Genomic DNA, 23262 nt, shown 5'->3' on the forward strand with positions numbered 1-23262 from the left:
CGTCTCGGTATCCAGGCACGCGATTTACCGCTAGATCACTAAGTACTGGTTTATGTTTACGGTCAGCCGTAGTGTGTTGTTTATTTGGTGCCAAATTTTTCCAGTATCGGCTATTGTATTTTTATACTTAGCCGTTTCGCCAATCTCTGTAGTAGGGGGCTTGCAAGAACTTTTTAATCTTTTCAGATCCTAATAATCAAATGGTTCAAATGGCTCTGAGCACTATGGGACTCAACTGCTGAGGTCATTAGTCCCCTAGAACTTAGAACTAGTTAAACCTAACTAACCTAAGGACATCACAAACATCCATGCCCGAGGCAGGATTCGAACCTGTGACCGTAGCGGTCTTGCGGTTCCAGACTGCAGCGCCTTTAACCGCACGGCCACTTCGGCCGGCTCCTAATAATCATTTTCTTTGTAACTGTAACTTTCGTGAAGCACGTTTTTGCCTTTATGGAACGTTATTTACTGTAAATTCTTGCATCGGCTAATACAGTTTCGTGGAATGTGCTTTATGAAAATGGGGTATCGTTCTTAACCCCTCTACAACTAAGACTTTCCCTGTTTTACTTAATTTTGCCTTTTGAATTGTTAAAGCCTTCCACTCCTATCTAGAACTAAAGCGGTGTTTTTAGCTTGGCCAGGAAAGGTGCTCCTTGTAGCGTATTATTCTCACTTTAGTTATGTTAGTTACGCACGTGATTATAATTGTGAATTTTTCTTTCTTTACAGTCTGCGGAGATATCCACGGACAGTTCTACGACCTGATGAAACTTTTCGAGGTGGGCGGCCCACCTGCCTCAACAAAATACCTCTTCCTAGGCGACTACGTAGATCGAGGATATTTTAGTATAGAGGTGAGTAGTATGTTCTTATTCAAATGGGTACATGTGCATCCAACACAGTTTCATGTGAAAAGAAACTGGCGAGCGCTAATGCCACTGCGCGTCCGGTCGTTCGCCGCCCTGGCGAAGCCTTATCTGAATGCACAGCAGAGGCTCATTTGGTGAACCGTGGAAACAAGTGGAATCGCGAATGGTCGGGTCGCCGCATTAACATACAATGCGGCGCCCGAGTGCGTGAATTACCTCGTCACTGGTCGGCGACCTCTAGGCTGGGCTGGGATCTAGCTGGCGTCTTGGGCACGTCCTGCGCACATACGAGAGGGGATATCCTCCTGGAGGGTGCTCGCGATGTGATTGTCTGCTGCATCTTCGCACTATGTATGAATTTAGGAGGATGAGTCAGATCGCAAATTTTTATTATCGCGTACCTGTCGAACCACAGTTGTTTGAACTGTAATATAATCATCATTTTGAGGTGGATTCCATGAGCAAATTGATGATGAATAAAACGTAGTACTGTATAGTGCTCGGCGAATGGTGTGTGTGTGTGTGTGTGTGTGTGTGTGTGTGAGAGAGAGAGAGAGAGAGAGAGAGAGAGAGAGAGAGAGAATTCACCGCAATCTTGAGCACACGCCGTAGTACAAGTACACTGACGAAAAAAGTCGCAGCACCAAAAGAATAATTAGAGTAATGGAATTTCGGGAATAGATTTGCCTAGTTAACATATTAAAGTGAAAACATTGCAAGATCACAGGTTAATGTAAACGCGAGGTAAGCCATTGCAAATGTGAAATGCTGGTACATTAATAATCCTTGTAGCCGCCAGAATGTTTAGTGCAAGTATGCAAACGTGATGCATGCATTTTGCTGTATAGGTGCCGGATGTCAATCTCTGGGATGGAGTTCCACGCCTGTTGCTCTTGGTCGGTCGATACAGGAACAGTTAATGCTGCTTTTAGATGGCGCTTATGTCGTCGTAATATGATGTCCCATATGTCCTCGATTGGAGACAGATCTGTTGATCGAGCAGGCCAAGGCAACATGTCGACACTCTGCAGAACATGTTGGATTACAACAGAGCTATGTGCCCGAGGATTTCCTGTTGGAAAAAAAAAAACCCTAGAATTCTGTTCACGAATGGCAGCACAACAGATCGAATCGCCAGACTGACGTACAGATTTGAAATCAGGGTGCGTGAAATAACTACGAGAGTGCTCCTCTTGTCATACGAAATTGCATCCCAGACTCAAGTGTACGTCCAGTGCGTCTATCATACAGACAAAAAATGGCTCAAATGGCTCTGAGGTCATCTGTCCCCTAGAACTTAGAACTACTTAAACCTAACTAACCTAAGGACATCACACGCATCCATGCCCGAGGCAGGATTCAAACCTGCGACCGTAGCGGTCGCGCGGTTCCAGACTGTAGCGCCTAGAACCGCTCGGTTACTCCGACCAGCTATCATACAGACAGATTGGTTGCAGGCCGACGAGTGGCGTCCTCCTAACCAACATAAGGCCATCACTGGCACCGAGGGAGAATCAAATTTCACAAGAAATCATAACAGACCTTCACCCTACCCTCCAGTGAGGTCTCACTTGCACCACTGAAGTCCCAAATGGCGGTGGTTTGGGGTCAGTGGAGTGCTCGCTAAAAGTGTCTGGCTCGGAGCTATTCTTGATGTAACCGATTTTTAACAGTTCGTTGTGTCACTGTGGTGCCAATTGCTGCTCACTGTTGCAGATGCAACACAATACGCCAGAAGCATACGCCGAACACGATGGTCTTACCTCTCGGTAACGCCATGTAGCCGTCCGTATCACTGTCATGTTTTCCACCGTACATTCGCGTCACCACCGCTGCCAGCAGTCATGTACAGTGGCTACATTCCTACCATCCAACTTCTCGTAGCCCTATTACACGACTTCGTTCAAATTCAGTGACGTGTTGATAATGTCGTCTTTGTCGTCTTAAATGCATTCTTGACCGACAACAACTCACCACATCCAGTCTCAAAGGTAACTAGTGCTCACTACCGTTACAGCGTGTATTTGAAGCAAACATGACTAGCTTCCTAATAGTGGCGAGAAATTAGAATAGACATCTTTCAGATGCGGAAACATGCCTATCAACTTCGGTTCAAGTCGGACAACTCCTTCTTCTTTCTGTTGTGGTTTTTTTCGTCAGTGTATCTGACGATGAATTAAGCGATTTTCAACGTTTTTAATGACCAGTATTTGTGAAAGGAAATGGAAAAATTGGTTTGTTGTCAGGGTTCTGGGAAAATAGTGTATCTGTAAGGAACATCGCATACAGAACTGTAATGCGACCGATTCTAGAAGCAGTCCTTTATCAAGTAGGTATGACAACAGACGTCGAAAGAATTCAGAGATACTCTGTTGGGATCGTAACAGGCCTATATAGCCCAAATGAATGTGGAACAGAAATATTCATGGTATATTAATGGGAATCCTTGGAAAATGGAGTTCTGTTTGCTGTGTAGGTATCATTCAGAATGAGAAGAGAGAGATTAGGCAACATACAAAGGCAACATGCTGAAGGCGTGAATGGAATAGGAAAGAAAATAAATAATATTAGTGTGAAGTACTCCCCACCATGCTCTTTACATTAGCTTCCAGTGTACACAAGTAAATAGATATGTAACGGACTAAATGCCATTTATGGTCTCCACACTCGTTAGGCTTCAGTTTATTATTAGGCACTTTCATTTTTGAGGAATATTATAGGAACTTAAGTGCGTGAGGTCCATTTACAAATTTTTGACAGTGAGCAAATAGTTTTGTCTCTCACTACCTTAATACGCATTTTTATGAATTGCAATGAGTTATGCTATTGCATCAGATGCATGTTTGATGCAAGAGAAACACAGTTGGTGGATGATAAAAGTATAAGCTCAGTTAGTGGGCGCTCTAACGTTTAAATCTAAAACAACAGTGTCTGGCTTTCTAAATAAAATTTGCTCTATGGAAATGCGCATATATTGCAGGCTAGAAGAATATAACTCACACTTGCTGAGCTTGCCCAACGCCGTATTCTCAAAGTCACCAATACACCACCTAATCCTCAACTATCTCCATATGTTATTTAGCTTGCAGTACGAGCAAGTGTGCCATACATTACTTCCAGAATTATTGCTTTTAATTGCAATCTGTTATGAGCTATTAATACCTAGAACTTTCATTTTCCGAATACGTCAACATTACGATTTTTTTTTTCAGTAGGGGAATGTCATACATACGTCCAGCGAAGATAAGGAAAAGGGCTCCTCCATACATATAATATACTTGACCAACTGTGAATTCCGGAAGAAACTTCAAGCTATCGAGAAAAATCGGAATCTATAGTCGACAACGAGGGGCGTATTTAGTGCCATTGTAAGTGCCTTGAGTTATGTCTAACGCAGTAAAATAAAGCTAACGGCACCCGGCAACGATGCTCACTGCGAAAACAAGAGGATTTTTCACAACTGAATTGAAACGAAACGGTGGAAGCAGAGGAGCAAAGCATCCTCCAAGACAGCACTGGCTGCTATACGGGCGTGTAAAACTAGTGGCTGTAAGACATGAAAAAGAGAAAGAAAAAATACGTGTGTGTTTATGTCGTTGAGTATAAGCGGAGAAGTTCAACATCGAAAGAATAATGAAGTCCACGCAAGCACAGTTTTAGGCTACAACCTTGTTAGCAACATGTATGTAGAGTGATAGTACGAGAAACAACAGGATATTTACTTGGCGCTGTGAATAAAAGTTCAGTGTAAGAGGAACTACGGAAACAGTGTGAGGATGAGAGAGACAAAGGAGATAGCCATTCAAAAAGGTATTTGTCTCAGAAGAATTTACGTAAATGTCAGACAACTTTGTCAAATACATTAGACACCGTGTAGTTTTTCTTGATAGTGCAATGCTGATAAATGGGTAAAGGAAAATGAGATAACGAAAATAGTTTCTGAAGTGCGATGGCTGTGGAGAAAGGAAAGCTTTCAGACAAGTTGCGGTAATAGCTTGCTAACAGAACGGAAATGATGAACTGATGTGCAAACCGCTTAACTTCTAAATAATTGGAATGCTAAGAGCTAGAGAATCAACGAATTTCAGCCCTTAATTTCGTTCATCATATTAGATTGTCCGATTTTGCGATTGCAGTCTAACTTAAAAAACAAACGCAAGAGAGGCAGAAAATCACACATGCAACCGTCATATTCATGTAAGGAACTGCACAAATACACTTGCAAACGAGAATAAATTCTCGAAATGCATTGTGCGAAGCATCAAAAAATAAGTAACTGGTGCAGTTTTCATTATTTAAATTGTGAGCTTCAACTCACTACACTATCAGGCGCACCCACGAGAGGTAAAATATGTTTTGTTGACAGATGGTGTAATTCCGTATTTCGCAAACAGAGAGTAGCACAATTTCGTCGAGAATGCATACATCAGTGGCCGTCGAACATTATTAACATTCAGGACAGTAAAACTTGTGGGGCAACGTGTATCGTCGTGCAGAAGAGAGCGAAAGAGAAGAGCCAACGACAACGATTTTCAGTTGCTAACTGTTGTATCATCCGCATCAGCCCAATATACCTGTCTCCATCGGCAGCACTGGACGAGGACTGATGTTACACCGTCCCATAGATTCGATTGAGCCATCTACAAATTGCCGTATCTGCTAACCAATCAGTAAGAGACGCTTGGGAATGACTAAACCTTCATGTACGTATCTACTGTTTTTCGTTATAAATGGATACAAATAAGAATTTTATACCTTCGATTGATGAGCATTACTGGGAATAAGTGTTACACCTTAGAAAACCGAGGTTGTTGGTAAGGAGGACGCACATGTTTGCAGAAAATGTTTGGAGTGAAGCCGAAGAAATTGTTTTGGGATCATGTGATGCATACATGCTGAGCATATTACGAAGGTGAGGTTCATACGTAACGTGGCGTTTCAAAATAAATCTTACAAACTCTCAGGACGCAGAGGGCGCCGGATGGATAATAATTGGAATACGAACGCGGCTCTGGAATCTAACCATTTACGGGCTGTAGGAACAGACATATAAAACAACGTGTTCCAGTTTCTTTCATCTGCTGCTGGGTAACAGGTTGAGAGTAAGCTACTGTGTAATGTGCTATCGTGCTCAGCACCAAAGTACAATGGAATGTTCACAGTTCAAGTATAACGGCGAATTATATGCCTTTTATGGTCACATTAAATGAGTACCCGGCGTTGCCGGATTATATTTATTCCAGTCTTCTCTCTCTCTCCCTCCCCTCCTTCCCCCTCACTCTGTCGATCTCCCCCTCTGTCTGTCTGTCTGTCTCTTCCTTCCATTTCTTTCTCCACGTTACCAACCCTAGCCTCACTCCATTAGGAGGGCAGTGTGTCTTTCCAGATAGTAACTGATATGTATACCAAATTCGGTTGAAATCGATCCAGATGTTTACGAGGAACATTTTACCCGCGGCTTTGCACGAGTACGCGCATAAACCTATCATATATATTTGACATACGACACACGGATTTGTAAACATATTTCACCGAATTTCGCCGTGGAGTTCCATTTTCGCGTAGCTCGGTGCTTAAGACGTAATTTAGGACAGAGCAGAAACTACTGAAATAAATACACTCCTGAACTATATGTGGTACAATGATATAATTTTGAAAGTAAATCCAGTGCTAAATGTGGGTAGTGTACTGAAATGTGTCGGGAATAGAGTTAGTAGTAAAGAAGTAGTAAATTAAAACGTTGTGCCTCATGAAACAGTCCACTGCATGAACAGCGAAAATATAGTACAGAGACAAATTTTTCTCCTTTCGTCATTTTGTGGGGTTTGTTAGCGAGAAAAGTTCTTAAATCTCTCAAATTGTGTGTAAAGTTCGTTGCAGATCGCAAAGTGCTCTAATTCTCAAATACTGGATGAATAAATTCTGGGAATTCGCACGTCGTGGTCCAAACTTATTTTTCACCCCCACCCCATCACCTTTGATTGGTAGGTGGTTATTAGCTCCACAGAGATTCTTTTCCAGACGGCAGGTGATACGTGAACCAAGTTTGGTTGGAATCGATCCAGTCGATTAGGAGGAGACGTGAAAAACACACGCACCCACCCACACCCAGACACGCACCCACACCCAGACACGCACCCACACCCAGACACGCACCCACACCCAGACACGCACCCACACCCAGACACGCACCCACACCCAGACACGCACCCACACCCAGACACACAGGCACCCACACCCAGACACACAGGCACCCACGCACACCCACACAGGCACCCACGCACACCCACACAGGCACCCACGCACACCCACACAGGCACCCACGCACACCCACACAGGCACCCACGCACACCCACACAGGCACCCACGCACACCCACACAGGCACCCACGCACACCCACACAGGCACCCACGCACACCCACACAGGCACCCACGCCCGCGCACGCACGCGCGAGTGCACGCACACTCACTCACTCGCACGCACGCACACACGCACACACACACACACACACACACGCACCCGCACGCACACTCACACTCACGCACCCACGCACGCACGCACCCACGCACTAATTATATATTCCTATTTCACCATCAGTCATCATTAACTATTGATATTCGTTCGTTAATTGGTTCCACAAATCACTGTACATTATTGTCATTTTACGCAGGGGACGTAGAGTTCTTGTTTTTAGTACGGGATCTAACTTGAACCAGATCTTTATAAACGCAGCTGACCGCAAAACCGCTAGAGATTCAGTATAACTGTAGAAACACCATGTTTCAAAATGAGCATGATATCTTCAGTCTTTGTCACGTCTGAGCACGAGAAAGGTGTTGAAGGAAAAGTCTTCACCAGTACGTAGTAAAACAGAAGTTCGTATACTCGTGTATCGTCATGATCATAAGTTGGTTGCGTGTGAGTATTTAATTCCTGTGAAATTCAAAAAAATGTTGTTCGTAGTATTTGAAAAGACTTTGTACGACGGCATGGATGAGAGATCTCATTTAAACAATACTCGTCGAAGCGCATCAATTACGTGTCCTTTGTTTTTAATAAATATTAATGTAGCAGGAATATTTCCTTGTTTTGTACCTATCGTGCAATGGTACAGCCTGCCTCTTCTATTGTGGGTGAGGTTGGGGGATGGGGGAGAACTAAAGCAAAAACAGCAACATTTCATGATGTTATTTAGCGTTCGTACGTCATCACATACTTCTATTGCACAAAAAACCTCCATCAGTGAAAGCAAAAATAGTGAATGAAGTTGGTAAAAACGCGTGGAATTCACTAATTCTTCTACGGTTTTATAAGATACGGGACAAGATGTGCTAACCATATTTTATTGCTGTTTGTTTTCAGTTCCTGTCTTAACTATCATTGTGCAGTATTTTTCGTCTACTAAATTACTTTTTGTAGAACAGTAGTATACATCAAAAGTGTGTGCAATAAATGAAAAAATATTGTAGAGTACAGTTTTTGGATACGTTATTGGCTGCTATTGAAGCAGATAAAATTACGATGGATGAAATTAGAGTTTTACTTGCTAAGACAAGTTTTCATTCAGTAAAGAGCAGTTAGCGTGTTATGGTTAAATGCGAAATTTAACCAATAATAAGGGTTCCACGAATAGTTTGACTCCAGACTAAAAACCCTACGGAGTTCGAATAAACACTGGGCGGGACAAAGGGAACCATGACGTAGAGCAGCTTACAAGTAGGCGGCTGACAAAGTAACATGGCACTTAGGATGCGACAACTGCCTGTAGAGATACGAATTGGTCGCCGGATGGAGAGACGGAAAGCCAAATGCGGTTGAACGAGTGTTGGATTTCTTGGAAATACTCTCAGTAAGCCTACTGATCCTGCACGGTCGTGATGGCGTTATCCTATTAGCTTAGGAATTGAGGGTAGTAAGAGCGAGAGTAAATTTTAATATTTTCCTGGGAACCGCTATAAAACGATAAGCGCCGCGGGCGCCTCGCTAGGGCGCCGGATAATGCAATATGCGAACATTTATACCGGGGCGCGGGGAGTGCGCTCCGCGCAGATATAATTAAGCCGAGAGCAGGCAATTTTAAAAGCGCTTTGGCGGTCGTTACGGGCGCAACGGCGCCGAGCCGCGCCCGGGTTGGACGAACGCAGCCAAACCTCGCTCCTTCGTGCAGCTCTTACCACGTAGTCGGAGCTCGCAGCGAAATTAGTTTACGTTTGTAGTAATTTATATTGCCGGGAAGACGGGGACGGCGAGGGGGGGGGGAGAGGGGGGGGGGGGGGAGCGCCATCCGGGGTCCCGCTCTCAATCTGCTTACCGCCGAGCAGGGTGGCAAGTTCCAACTGCGCCGCCGAACCACTCGCACATGCACTGCAGCTTCCCTGGAGGACATGAACTCGTCTTCGCAACGTTCTTGTGCCTCCTTCAATTTGTCTGACGACGATAGATCCTTCTGCAGCTCGCTCCCCTTCAGTCCTTCCAGAACTCCAGCTACATTCTATAGCTCGACTTACCCTTATTCCATTGCAGATTTCAGAGTGGCAGAACATACGGAATCCTGCATCTGCGGTTATTCATAAGACTACTGAAGTCGTTAAATGACATCGTCTTCCTACACTATGAGCTGCGCTAGAAATATTTATCTGCCAAAACCGGTTTTCGGGTTTATAACTCAACAGCAGTTGCATATTATGTACCTCTATAGCAGTGAGATCATGTCACTTATTATGATAGGATTTAGAATCTGTCACATACTATACAGGTTGTCTTGTATGTTGCTACTGTCAAATCTTAGTTAGTGGCAGTTCTTGATTACATTTGACATCAGTTCCATGTCTACACAATATGACAGTTGTGTAAAACGTAATCAAGAATTTTCACTGCCTAAGATGCGAATAGAATTGGGGAGGATTTTGTGGCACATCCTGACAAGAAGAATGGACCGGTTGGTAGGACATGTTCTGAGGCATCAAGGCATCACAAATTTAGCATTGGAGGGCAGCGTGGAGGGTAAAAATCGTAGAGGAAGACCAAGAGATGAATACACTAAGCAGATTCAGAAGGATGTATGTTGCAGTAAGTACTGCGAGATGAAGCAGCTTGCACCGGATAGAGTAGCATGGAGAGCTGCATCAAACCAGTCTGAGGCCTGAAGACAACAACAAGATGTGACAGCAATAACAAACATGACAACTGGTATAGTATGTGATGGGCAGATTCCATATACTATCGTATTAACAGATAAGGTATCACTGCTGTAGAAGGACATAATGTGCCACTCCTGATGAGTTAAAAACCCGAAAACCGGGTTTGGCAGATAAAAATTTCTAGTGTAGCTCATTGTATATATATGATGTTTAATATCTTAAAGCTGCAGAGCACCAAGCATTCAACATTTTTACTGCTGCGTGTGGTTCGTCGTTACAACGCTCAAAAGTACCCAAGTATGTAATCATAAAAGCTGTTAATAGTGTTACGTACTGCGTGCTAACAGGGTATTTTATGTTCTAGAGTTTTGCTATCTTCTCATGTGCAGACAACAGTTTTCATATCATTGTCCAGGTTCAAACCTGCCTCGAAGATGCAGGAAAGCAATTAGCTGTGTTCTAAATGCCAGAATCATGGATAGGTAAGAACATTTTCTTCACCCGCATGTCTTACGGTCCATATCACAAGTGTTCTACATTGTCCAGTAGGTATTCGCTATACGGTATAGTCACATAGAAAGCAAACTGATTGTGTCACTTTTAAGAGCCACTGGAGACCATGATTTCTTTGTAACTACACGCTATGCGAGTAATACCGCCTTTGGACGTTTGCTCGTCAATTCTGGACTCCTGGACTCGTCCTCATATGGCGCCAGGACGTTTTTGTACAACAACTGGCGATTGAGGAAACAGATTGAACGTTTCGCCAAGGAATGGTATACTTTGCGAGTAATGTTACACACCGCATTGTACTATCATTTAGGATTTGTGTGTATCGATAACCTGGGGCGTCGAAGCCATTCTAAATGAGAAATATGCCCTTGCATAGGAGAGCTCTCCGAAAAAAGTCTCAGGCCAAAAGCAAACCCCACACCTTTTTATTGCTTCTCCTTACATTAATCAGCATTTATAGTATCTCTTAACAAGTTGTCATTTTCTCACAAAATAAAGTTCTACTGCATTGAGAAGTTTAGTGCCCTAGCGATATCGTGCAGAACACCCTGAAAAATCTGCAGAATATTGTCAGCCAGTTCAGATATTGTGAAACGCTGGTCTCACGTAATTCATCAGTTTCCTGTTCATTGCTGGTTACAAATGGACGCTCATCTTAATGAACATTTGGCCTTCCATCCATCAACAAACGACACCATCGATACAGCACATCCCCACATCGTATTCGGTCCATATACAGTACATATTGAGTGATGAATGTCAACAGGTTTGAGATTGGTTGTCACTAAGAGAGATATCACAGAACAGATTTAATATTTGACAGGATTTTCAATTGGCACACTAGAACGATAAACAATGAACTTTTGCGCTATCGCAGCTCTAAGTACACTGATACACACTGTTAGTCAATATAGGGACCGTTCCGTTCACATCACTATTTCCTAAGATACATGCCGGCCGCGGTGGTTTCGCGGTTCTAGGCGTGCAGTCCGGAACCGCGCGACTACTACGGTCGCAGGTTCGAATCCTGCCTCGGGCATGGATGTGTGTGATGTCCTTAGGTTAGTTAGGTTTAAGTAGTTCTAAGTTCTAGGGGACTGATGACCACAGCTGTTAAGTCCCATAGTGCTCAGAGCCATTTGACCCAACCTAAGATACATGAAGACATCACTTTCTCCTAGCCGCGTACTACTTATAGATTTTTTCCCCTTCAGTATTCTCCGTACTAAAAACTGTTACGGAGCTTTGGAGTGTCTGTTCCTTCATGTGTTGAATTTTGCGTTGAATTTGAAATTGTCAGAAGTTTTGGCAATTTTAATTGAGATACTTTACTGAATTGTGGTAATACATAATGTAGCGCTTGGCAGTACCGTTCAGGTATTATTAATTTTTTCTATTTGCCTTGGACGCTAATATTTTTGTTGTTTTTCTTTTGCCTTCAGCTATTGTGTGTTGATCGTCTTATGTGAGATTTCAAAGTTTGTCACAGATGAACCTTATTTTTGGAATATTAACACTCAGCTATTCAGACGAAATAATATATACCAAAAAAATTTAAGGTTGGAAAATAAAACTTATTGTGCACGTTACTCAAGAGTATACGCAGAATGGCACTGTATTTTTCGCCTGAAAAAATTTGTAAAGCTTCCGCGTGATGCGTTGTGGACTGTGACATATGGGGCATGGGCCAACAAGAAATTTCGCTGTGATTCCACATTTGGCTGGACAGATGACTAGCCTTCGAGCAAGCTACTCCCGGGGACGTATAGCAAGAACGTGGCGGCTGAAGAAACAGTAATACTCGTTGTTAATGCAATAACTTTGGTTAGGATGTCATTTAGTAGGTGCCGCGTGACTATCAAGGTGGTAGGCTCCCAGCGCTACGAAAGGTGACTGGTTTATTTTCATAGGTGTTTCTGAAACGTGCGGAATACTACGGTAGCGCTCATCTTCTTCCCTTAGCGTCTGTGTATGTATTGCAAATAGTTACGAGTGGCTATGCAGTTTTGACAGATGGAAATTTTATTGCTGGGAGACGGCCGAACGCGGTTATTTCACACGTCACCGCTAACAGTGCAGCAAAACTTTACTGTGTGAGTCACAGCGCCGAAATTCGGAACTTAACCGAGGCTTTTGTCACTGTCCAATGACTAGGAAAATAACATCGTAATCTTTCACCCCTCGGGTTATAAGCAACTACTTCTGTGACGAGCATATTATCAGTAGCGGACCGTTATTAATGACCTCGCTTACTGCTTTGGGACAGCATGACGTGGCCGAATGACACCTATTCAGTTGTTCACAGCGAAGTCCTGGCACATGTATACCATCTCCGCGATTTGAAATGCTGTTTCCTGACTTTTTTGTGGCATTACCGTTGTCTGTGTAGGAAACCGAGCGATCAGTGGCGATCTCTGTAGAAATACGTACGTTCATTCAGCTACGACATCCTGTGCCACGTTTGTGCAACATGCTGCTGAATACTGATTTCGCATTAGCATCGCAATGCTGCCGGCTCGTCGCTTGGCATTCTGGTCCTAGAAGGAAGCAATAGACTGACTACGAACAATCGTGTGGTATTTGAAGTCTGCCAAGTGTTACTAATGCACTCCGTGTCTGCGATGTCGCTCGTTGTAACTGAAATACCCTAGGAATCAGTGTGTTCGCCATTCATTGTCTAGAGTAACACTACTGAGCCTGTATCTATTCTTGAGCAAGTAACGTTTCGTCATACAGCTGGAGACTGACAAGAACGCCTCTTACAAGTATGCATACGCCGTATCACAAATATAACGTATACATTTCGCATATGAAATAATCCTCAAAAATTTTGCAGTTTTCACAAATTATTCCTTTGGTTTGACCTGTACAATTTATACCTTTGATTCGACGTGTACTGCATTGCGGAGACTTCGTTGTTGAGGCGTCTTGTCACGGTCCGGGCGGCTCCCCCCATAGGAGTTTCGAGTCCTTCCTCGGGCAAAGGTGTGTATGTAGTCCTTAGCGTAAATTAGTTTAAGTTAGATTAAGTAATGTGTAAGCTTAGGGACCGATGCCGACAGCACTTTGATCCCATAAGACCTTATCAGAAATTACTTCGTTGTTGCAGCTGTTAACTACGAGAGTGGTACTCATTCCGTGAACGCGCAGGTACTAAGAATGTGCGATTCGTCAAACTAATTAGATATTCCAGTGTCTGTGTTGTTCAGAAGTAAAATGCAAAGTTCCTTCACACATGCATGTAAAACAGGCCCTCGAATATTGTATTTATCCACCGACGCCGGACAAGCAACTTTCAATTAAAATGTCTCATTTGTACGGGAATATGCAGGGCGAAAATTATTGAACTATATGAAATAAAATCTTCATAACTTCTGAACGGTTTGCGTTAGGACGTTAAAACTGCACGGTTGGCCGTGGGTCATGATGGGAAATAGTATGCGCTGTGTGGTTTGGTTTAGCGACGAAACCCTCTTTCATTTGCATGGGTTCGTCAGTGAGCAAAAGTGGCGTATTTGGGGCTTTCACACTCAACGGGTGAATGTTTGGTGTGCAGTGTGCCGTCACGTAGTAATCTGTGCGATATTCCTTGGTTTGTACTGTGACTACCGAACGGTATGTGAAGGTTTTGGAAGATGATTTCATCCCCATTTTTCAAAGTGACCCTGATTTCGACAAGATGGGGTTCATACAAGCCGGAGAGTGTGTGATAATGTCCTGGAGGAGCACTTTGGGGACCGCATTCTGGCTGGCTCTGGGGTACCCAGAGGCCACTGGCGTGGGCCTCGATACGTCGCCATTTCCCCCGGATCTGAACACCCGCGACTGCTTTTTGTAATGCTGTATTAAAAACAGCCTACAGCAATAATCCCAAAACTATTGCTGAGATGAAAATACCCATTCAGGAGGTTATCTGCAGCTTTGATGTTCTGGCACTTCTGTGGGTCGTGCGGAATTTCGCTGTTCGTCTGCGCGACATATATCGCCAAGGATGGCAGGCATATCGAACATGTCATAACCAAAATCCGAATATCTGTAGTGACGTCTACATGTTGAATAAAGTGTGTGCACGCCATAGTTTGTAACTAATTTGCGTTTTTTTCATATAGTTCAGTAATTGTCACCCTGTACATAACGAGCGTACGAATGCAGATCTTAGACACTTCTTTCACAACGTATGAAAGTTTGTGAGCTTGACCGTGAGTCGTGCTCGTGTCTTCTAATTGTAAGGCGACCGCGCGTCAGTTATACAGCTGATGGTTGTCCATATTCGCAGGTGCCAGTATATTTCATGTTGTTGTTGTTGTTGTTGTTGTTGTTGTGGTCTTCAGTCCTGAGACTGGTTTGATGCAGCTCTCTATGCTACTCTATCCTGTGCAAGTTTCTTCATATCCCAGTACCTACTGCAGCCTACATCCTTCCGAATCTGCTTAGTGTATTCATCTCTTGGTCCCCCTCTACTTTTTTTACCCTCCACGCTGCCCTCCAGTACCAAATTGGTGATCCCTTGATGCCTCAGAACATGTCCTACCAACCGATCCCTTCTTCAAGTCAAGTTGTGCCACAAACTCCTCTTCTCCCCAATTCTGTTCAATACCTCCTCATTAGTTATGTGATCTACCCATGTAATCTTCAGCATTCTTCTGTAGCACCACATTTCGAAAGCTTCTATTCTCTTCTTGTCTAAACTATTTATCGTCCATGCTTCACTTCCATACATGGCTACACTCCATACAAATACTTTCAGAAACGACTTCCTGACACTTAAATCTATACTCGATGTAAACAAATTTCTCTGCTTCAAAAACACTTTCCTTCCCATTGCCAGTCTACATTTTATATCCTCTCTACTTCGACCATCATCAGTTATTTTGCTTCCCAAATAGCAAAACTCCTTTACTACTTTAAGTGTCTCATTTCCTAATTTAATTCCCGCAGCATCACCCGACTTAATTCGACTGCATTCCATTATCCTCGTTTTGCTTTTGTTGATGTTCTTCTTATATCCTCCCTTCAAGACACCATCCATTCGGTTCAACTGCTCTTTCAAGTCCTTTGCTGTCTCTGACAGAATTACAATGTCATCGGCGAACCTCAAAGTTTTTATTTCTTCTCTATGGATTTTAATAACTACTCCGAACTTTTCTTTTGTTTCCTTTATTGCTTGCTCAATATAAAGATTGAATATCATCGGGGAGAGGCTACAACCCTCTCTCACTCCCTTCCCAACCACTGCTCCCCTTTCATGCCCCTCGACTCTTATAATTGCCATCTGGTTACTGTACAAATTGTAAATAGCCTTTCGCTCCCTGTATTTTACCCCTGCCACCTCCAGAATTTGAAAGAGAGTATTCCAGTCAACATTATCAAACGCTTTCTCTAAGTCTACAAATGCTAGAAATGTAGGTTTGCCTTTCCTTAATCTAGCTTTTTAGATAAGTCGTAGGGTCAGTATTGCCTCACGTGTTCCAACATTCCAAGGAATCCAAACTGATCTTCCCCGAGGCCAACTTCTACCAGTTTTTCCATTCGTCTGTAAAGAATTCGTGTTAGTATTTTGCGGCTGTGACTTATTAAACTGATAGTTCGGTAATTTTCACATCTGTCAACACCTGCTTTATTTGGGATTGGAATTATTATATTCTTCTTGAAGTCTGAGGGTATTTCGCCTGTCTCATACATCTTGCTCACCAGATGGTAGAGTTTTGTCAGGACTGGCTCGCCCAAGGCCGTCAGTAGTTCCAATGGAATGTTGTCTACTCCGGGGGCCTTGTTTCGACTCAGGTCTTTCAGTGCTCTGTCAAACTCTTCACGCAGTATCGTATCTCCCATTTCGTCGTCATCTACATCCTCTTCCATTTCCATAATATTTTCCTCAAGTATATCGCCCTTGTGTAAACCCTCTATATACTCCTTCCACCTTTCTGCCTTCCCTTCTTTGCTTAGAACTGGGTTGCCATCTGAGCTCTTGATATTCATACAAGTGGTTCTCTTCTCTCCAAAGGTCTCTTTAATTTTCCTGTAGGCAGTATCTATCTTACCCCTAGTGAGATAAGCCTCTACATCCTTACATTTGTCCTCTAGCCATCCCTGCTTAGCCATTTTGCACTTCCTGTCGATCTCATTTTTGAGACGTTTGTATTCCTTTTTGCCTGCTTCATTTACTGGGTTTTTATATTTTCTCCTTTCCTCAATTAAATTCAATATTTCTTCTGTTACCCAAGGATTTCTACTAGCCCTCGTCTTTTTACCTACTTGATCCTCTGCTGCCTTCACTACTTCATCCCTTAGAGCTTCCCATTCTTCTTCTTCTACTGTATTTCTTTCCCCCATTTGTGACAATTGTTCCCTTATGCTCTCCCTGAAACTCTGTACAACCTCTGGTTCTTTCAGTTTATCCAGGTCCCATCTCCTTAAATTCCCACCTTTTTGCAGTTTCTTCAGTTTCAATCTGCAGTTCATAACCAATAGATTGTGGTCAGAATCCACATCTGCCCCTGGAAATGTCTTACAATTTAAAACCTGGTTCCTAAATCTCTGTCTTACCATTCTATAATCTATCTGATACCTTTTAGTATCTCCAGGATTCTTCCAGGTATACAACCTTCTTTTATGATTCTTGAACAAAGTGTTAGCTATGATTAAGTTGTGCTCTGTGCAAAATTCTATCAGGCGGCTTCCTCTTTCATTTCATAGCCCCAGTCCATATTCACCTACTATGTTTCCTTCTCTCCCTTTTCCTACTACCGAATTCCAGTCACACATGACTATTAAATTTTCGTCTCCCTTCACTATCTGAATAATTTCTTTCATCTCATCATACATTTCTTCAATTTCTTAGTCATCTGCAGAGCTAGTTGGCATATAAACTTGTACTACTGTAGTAGGAGTGGGCTTCGTGTCTATCTTGGCCACAACAATGCGTTCACTATGCTGTTTGTAGTAGCTTACCCGCACTCCTATTTTTTTATTCATTATTAAAGCTACTCCTGCATTACCCCTATTTGATTTTGTATTTATGATCCTGTATTCGCCTGACCAAAAGTCTTGTTCCTCCTGCCACCGAACTTCACTAATTCCCACTATATCTAACTTTAACCTATCCATTTCCCTTTTTAAATTTTCTAACCTACCTGCCCGATTAAGGGATCTGACATTCCACGCTCCGATCCGTAGAACGCCAGTTTTCTTTCTCTTGATAACGACGTCCTCTTGAGTAGTCCCCGCCCGGAGATCCGAATGGGGGACTATTTTACCTCCGGAATATTTTACCCAAGAGGACGCCATCATCATTTAATCATACAGTAAAGCTGCATGCCCTCGGGAAAAATTACTGCTGTAGTTTCCCCTTACTTTCAGCCGTTCGCAGTACCAAAACAGCAAGGCCGTTTTGGTTAGTGTTACAGGGCCAGATCAGTCAATCATCCAGACTGTTGCCCCTGCAACTACTGAAAAGGCTGCTGCCCCTCTTCAGGAACCACACGTTTGTCTGGCCTCTCAACAGATACCTCTCCGTTGTGGTTGCACCTACGGTACGGCTATCTGTATCGTTGAGGCACGCAAGCCTCCCCACCAACGGCAAGGTCCATCGTTCATGGGGGGGGGTATATTTCATATATTAGACAAATTAAGATCGTGTAATACTTCAGATACTGATGTTATTGAATGTCGCCTTGTATGATCTCTGCTTGTCCATCGGCAGCCTAACCAGAACTGTAGTATTTCGCAACTGACAGTGTCATACGGGCCTTTATCTGATGTGTTGACATCCGTCTTTCAGACTCTTCTGCGGTCCTATAAATTAGCAGGAAACAATCATCTGTGTTTATAACGCATGCCAATTATGTGTACAAACAGGGTTTATCGGCACAGTTGTGTTGCTACAAATAGACATGGTCACAAAATTTGTCACATTTTTAGGCTGATTACGTTGGTAAAGAACAATATCCTTTCAACAGAAGTGCATGTTCTAACGGAATGTGTTGCATGTATTTTCTTTACTTCCGCGGTTTTATTTTATAATTTATTATATTACATTGTTAGAGGCTTTACTATCTGTAGTATTAAGCGCTGACTGGTGATTCAGGCGCCACAAAAATGAACGAAGTTAAACCGAGAGAAGCGACGGTGGACAGGATTTCTGGAGGAATATAGTTGTTGAGATAATGATATTGCTCATCCGCTATAAAGAAAAGATTACTACAGAAAACATGACCATAGCTGTTGAGTCCCATAGTGCTCAGAGCCATTTGAACTACAGAAAACGCCGTGGTGATTTCTTCAAAAAGATTACCCGTAGGAACATTTACGTTGCCTGGAAATAAGAGATAATTCCAGATATGAGAAACACAGAGTAGCCCAGTTTATAAACAAGAGAGAGAATTCTGCAGTGGGCATGCCAGATGACATTTGTGGCAAAGTTCTGCAGTCTGCCGCATCCTTTCAATACTCAAGGGTATTTCTACGTTTGAACGTGCGCGTGGAGTTAGTAATATAGGAGGTAAATTGAGACTTTTTCGGCAGATTTTGGTTTGGTGGAATGAAGCTGTTAGAGAAACAGCATTCATTACTATAGGCTGCATTAGTGTGGTGTAGCATCAGTATTTTAGAGTAATTAAAAGTAAGCCTAACAGAAGACGCCGGAGGAATGCTGAGTCGCAGTGATAAGTTTGTAAGAAATGTGTGCAGCAGTACGAAAGTCTAACAAGATGCACGTGAATCTTAATTAAAAATCGTCGTTCTCACGAAATCGGATTGTTGAATCTAGAGAACTGATATTCGATTTAGAGCCTTTGATAGTCTTACAAAAACTGTGTATCTGGTGTATAGGCGATGAGAATTAGAGGAGAGATTAATGCTCGTAACGAGACATTATCAGTCATTTTTCCCGATCCAGATACGGATGGTGTAGGCAACGGAGTTATTACAGATTAGAAGGAACCCCTGCACGCTCTGTACTGCTGCGTGTTGAATACGAGGGTCACTCCATAAGAAATGTACACTATTTTTTTAAATCCATCTTTTATTCTACATGTTTGAAAGTTTTACAGTGTGTAGATACATCCTTTAGGAACAATATTTTCATTTCTCCACATAATTTCCATCCCTCTCAGCTGCGTTACGCTATCTTGGAACCAGCGCCTGTATACCCGCACGGTAAAATTCTGGACCAACCTGTTGGAATCACTGTTTGGCAGCGTGCACAAGGGAGTCATCATCTTCAAACCTTGTTCCACGAAGATAGTCTTTCAGTATCCCAAAGAGACGATAGTCACATGGAGCCAGGTGAGGACTGTAAGGCGAGTGTTTCAGTGTTGTCCATCCGCGTTTTGTGATCGCTTCCATGGTTTTTGACTGACATGTGGCCGTGCATCGTCGTGCAACAGCAAAACATCCTGCTTTGCCGATGTGGTCGAACACGACTCAGTCGAGCTTGAAGTTTCTTCAGTGTCGTCACATATGCATCAGAATTTATGGTGGTTCCACTTAGCATGATGTCCACAAGGAAGAGTCCTTCGGAATCGAAAAACACCGTAGCCATAACTTTTCCAGCAGAAGGTGTTGTTTTGAATTTTTTTTCCTTGGGTGAATTTGCATGATGCCACTCCATTGATTTCCTCTTCGTCTCTGGTGAAAAATGATGGAGCCATGTTTCATCACCTGTCACAATTATTCCAAGAAATTCATCTCCGCCATTCTCGTACTGTTCCAAAAGTTTGCTGCATGCAGTTTTTCTTGTTTCTTTGTAAGCCACTGTGAACATACTGGGAACCCATCTGTTACAAAACTTTTTTTACGCCAACACTTCCAGTATTCTGCAAACACTTCCTTCCCCTATCCCAACGTAGCGTGACAATTCGTTCACTGTGATGAGCCTGTCAGCAGTCACCAGTTCGTTAACTCTCTGCACATTGGAGTGTGTGCAGTACGAGGCCTGACACTGCGAGGACAATCCTCAGTATTGCCGTGCCCGCTTTCATCACGTAACCTGCTTGCCCACCGACTAACTGTACTGCGATCGACAGCAGCATGTCCATACGCCTTTTTCAACCTCCTGTGGATGTTTCCCACTGTCTCGTGTTCACAGCACAGGAATTCTATGACAGCACGTTGCTTCTGACGAACGTCAAGTGTAGCAGCCATCTTGAAGACACGCTGTGACGGCGCCACTCACGGGAACAGGTTGAACTAAGTTTGAAAACAAGCAGGAAGGATGTATCTACACAGTGTAAAACTTTCACACATGCTGAATGGGAACTATATTTTTACAAAAATAGTGTGCATTTCTTTTGGATTGACCCTCGTATTTATGCCGATGTTGATAATTTTGCGAGTAGACAGTACTGAACGTCGTACAACGGTCATAAAGGTGATACTTGCCACCGACCGACTATGCGAGTCGCAAACTGCAGGACCTGCGCGAGTCGCAGACAGCAGTGCTGCTGAAGTTGTGGCAGTCTTTTTCATAAGCTCACGGCGTCGAGAGGGCGGTGGCGGGCAGTGAAAAGGCTAGATGGCGAGGGGAGGCGGCCCCTTTGAGGCCGCAGCGTGTAAACAGGGAGTGCTTGCTTAGCGCGGCTTTCTGCGGGGATGAATTTGTATTGACGCCCCAGGCGTTGCCCTACGTGGCTCGCCCAGAGCGACCGCGCTCCTCGCCGACCACCAGACGACCACACCTGCCGCCTGCCTCCCCATCCGCGCTGCGCACAATCTACTGTAAGACACAAGTTACCGTATCGCGTCAGTAGTAACCGCCGTATGCGGCACACGCGGAAACTAGGTGACAGACAGGTGTGATGCCTTTCGACGGTTATCTGCTTTCGTATTATGTTGCCTGCTTTACTCGTCACTGCAGTTAGGCATTACGGAGCGGACAAGTCGTCCAACGAATTCTACGATGGAGGTATACGTTTCGGAGAATTTGGAGAGTATGGAAATAATTTGGCGGCTTTATAAACTAAAACTTAACTCCGTCCGAACAGGCCACGAAGATCCAACAGCACCGACCGGCCGCCGTGTCACCCTCAGTCCACGGGCGTCACTGGATGCGGATATGGGGTGGCATGAGGTCAGCACATTGCTCTCCGGCCGTATGTCAGTTTACGAGACCGGAGTCGCTACTTCTCAATCAAGTAGCTCTTCAGTTTGCCTCACGAAGGCTGAGTGCACCTCGCTCACCAGCAGCCCTCGGCAGACCAGATGGTCACCTATCCAACTGCTAGCCCAGCCCGACAGCGCTTAACTTGGGTGATTTGACGGTAACCGGTGTTACCACTGCGGCAAGGCCGTTTGCAATCTTTGTAAACTAAACGAAATAAATCCAAACATCAAGAAAGAGTTGTGCAACATAAGCTAAAGTTGGCAGGCGTGTTTCTACATTTGAAAGATGATGTGATGGCCTTTTGTTGGTTATTAGGAGGTGGACAGTTGAGAGCCTGCAACTAACCTGTCTGCCAGCTAGACACATTGGACCTTCTAACAATACCACCACTTGCAAAGTAGATTAGAAATCAGATTAATAATGTTGCTCACGCAGCATATGTTCGCTTTATCGGGCAACAACAAAGTTATTGACTGTGGATGGTATTGTCAGAATGGAAATAATGAATTCACTGAAAAAAGTCATTAGTTTTGGCACTTACCTTGAATGGATTCCCACGTAGATTTCGTCGAAGTTGTTATGGCTCATCTTATTGATTCTAGGGTGATTACACTTTGACTTCTAGAAGGTCCAGATCTGTATTTTAGCAATATTTGAAGACCTAACAAATGCGTTTTTCAGGAAATTCTTAATGATCAAACAATCCCAGATCAGAACAATGGTAGGGTAAGAATAATTTTTGACTTGGTGTTCACGATCCACATTTTTATTAAACTTCTTGTAAATTCACATATACTACTTCTTAATTGTCAGATCATCAAGAAAACAGCTTTGTATCATTCTTCGTATATTTAATTTCCTCGTTAACCAAACACAAGACTTGATTGTTCTTTTACAAAGCGAAAAAACAACTTAACTTCTGCAAAGTGAAACAAAGGCTGCTCTGTGCGCATTCGCACCAAAACGGTTACAAGTAAGTCAAAGATTATGACAGTCTCACAGAAATGAATACACACAAGAACCATATCACTGTAATATACCGATACATCGGAGTACCAATACATTAATGAAACCAAATGTGAATATTGTCACAAAAATGTGTCTGTTACTTCGCAGAAAAGTAGTAGGATATTACTGGTATCGAGAACTGGGGTTGGAGTGCCGTAATGGTCACGTAAATAAAGAACCATTACAACCTGCACCTGGAGTTACTGCCTGGGGTGCAATTTAGTATGACAGCAGGAGAACTCTCGTATTATCCCACGCACCCTGACTGCTGATCAGTCTGCTGATTCGACCTGTTGTGGTTCCATTCATGATCACCTTACCGTGTTGTGTTTTCCAAAAGGATACCGCTTGCCCACATATCTCTGTTGTACCCCAACGTGCTCCACCGTGCGTCCACGTGTTGCCTAGGCCTGCTCGATCACCAGATCAGTCTCCAATCGAACACACATGGGACATCATCGGACGACATCTCCAGCGTCATCCACAAATAGCATTAACCGCCCTGTATTGACCGACCAAGTGCATGGAACTCCATCCCACAAACGCCGGGAGCTTTACAACACAATGCATACTAGTTGGCATGTTTGCGTTCAGCGTTCTAGCAGTTACACCGGTTATTAATATACC

General features: G+C 43.4%; 1 protein-coding gene across 3 annotated transcripts in view; it reads left to right on the top strand.

The window, feature by feature from the left end:
- The window catches only part of LOC126237259 (serine/threonine-protein phosphatase 2B catalytic subunit 2-like), an 824140-nt gene that overhangs the window by 486946 nt on the left and 313932 nt on the right, over nt 1-23262 (top strand). For all 3 annotated transcript variants that reach the window (XM_049947183.1, XM_049947182.1, XM_049947184.1), the window contains exon 3: nt 733-857. In XM_049947183.1, the coding sequence (XP_049803140.1) occupies nt 733-857 (125 nt within the window). The remainder of the gene's footprint in view (nt 1-732; nt 858-23262) is intronic.

Source organism: Schistocerca nitens, chromosome 2, assembly GCF_023898315.1.
Source record: "Schistocerca nitens isolate TAMUIC-IGC-003100 chromosome 2, iqSchNite1.1, whole genome shotgun sequence".
NCBI classification, from domain to species: Eukaryota; Metazoa; Arthropoda; class Insecta; order Orthoptera; family Acrididae; genus Schistocerca; species Schistocerca nitens.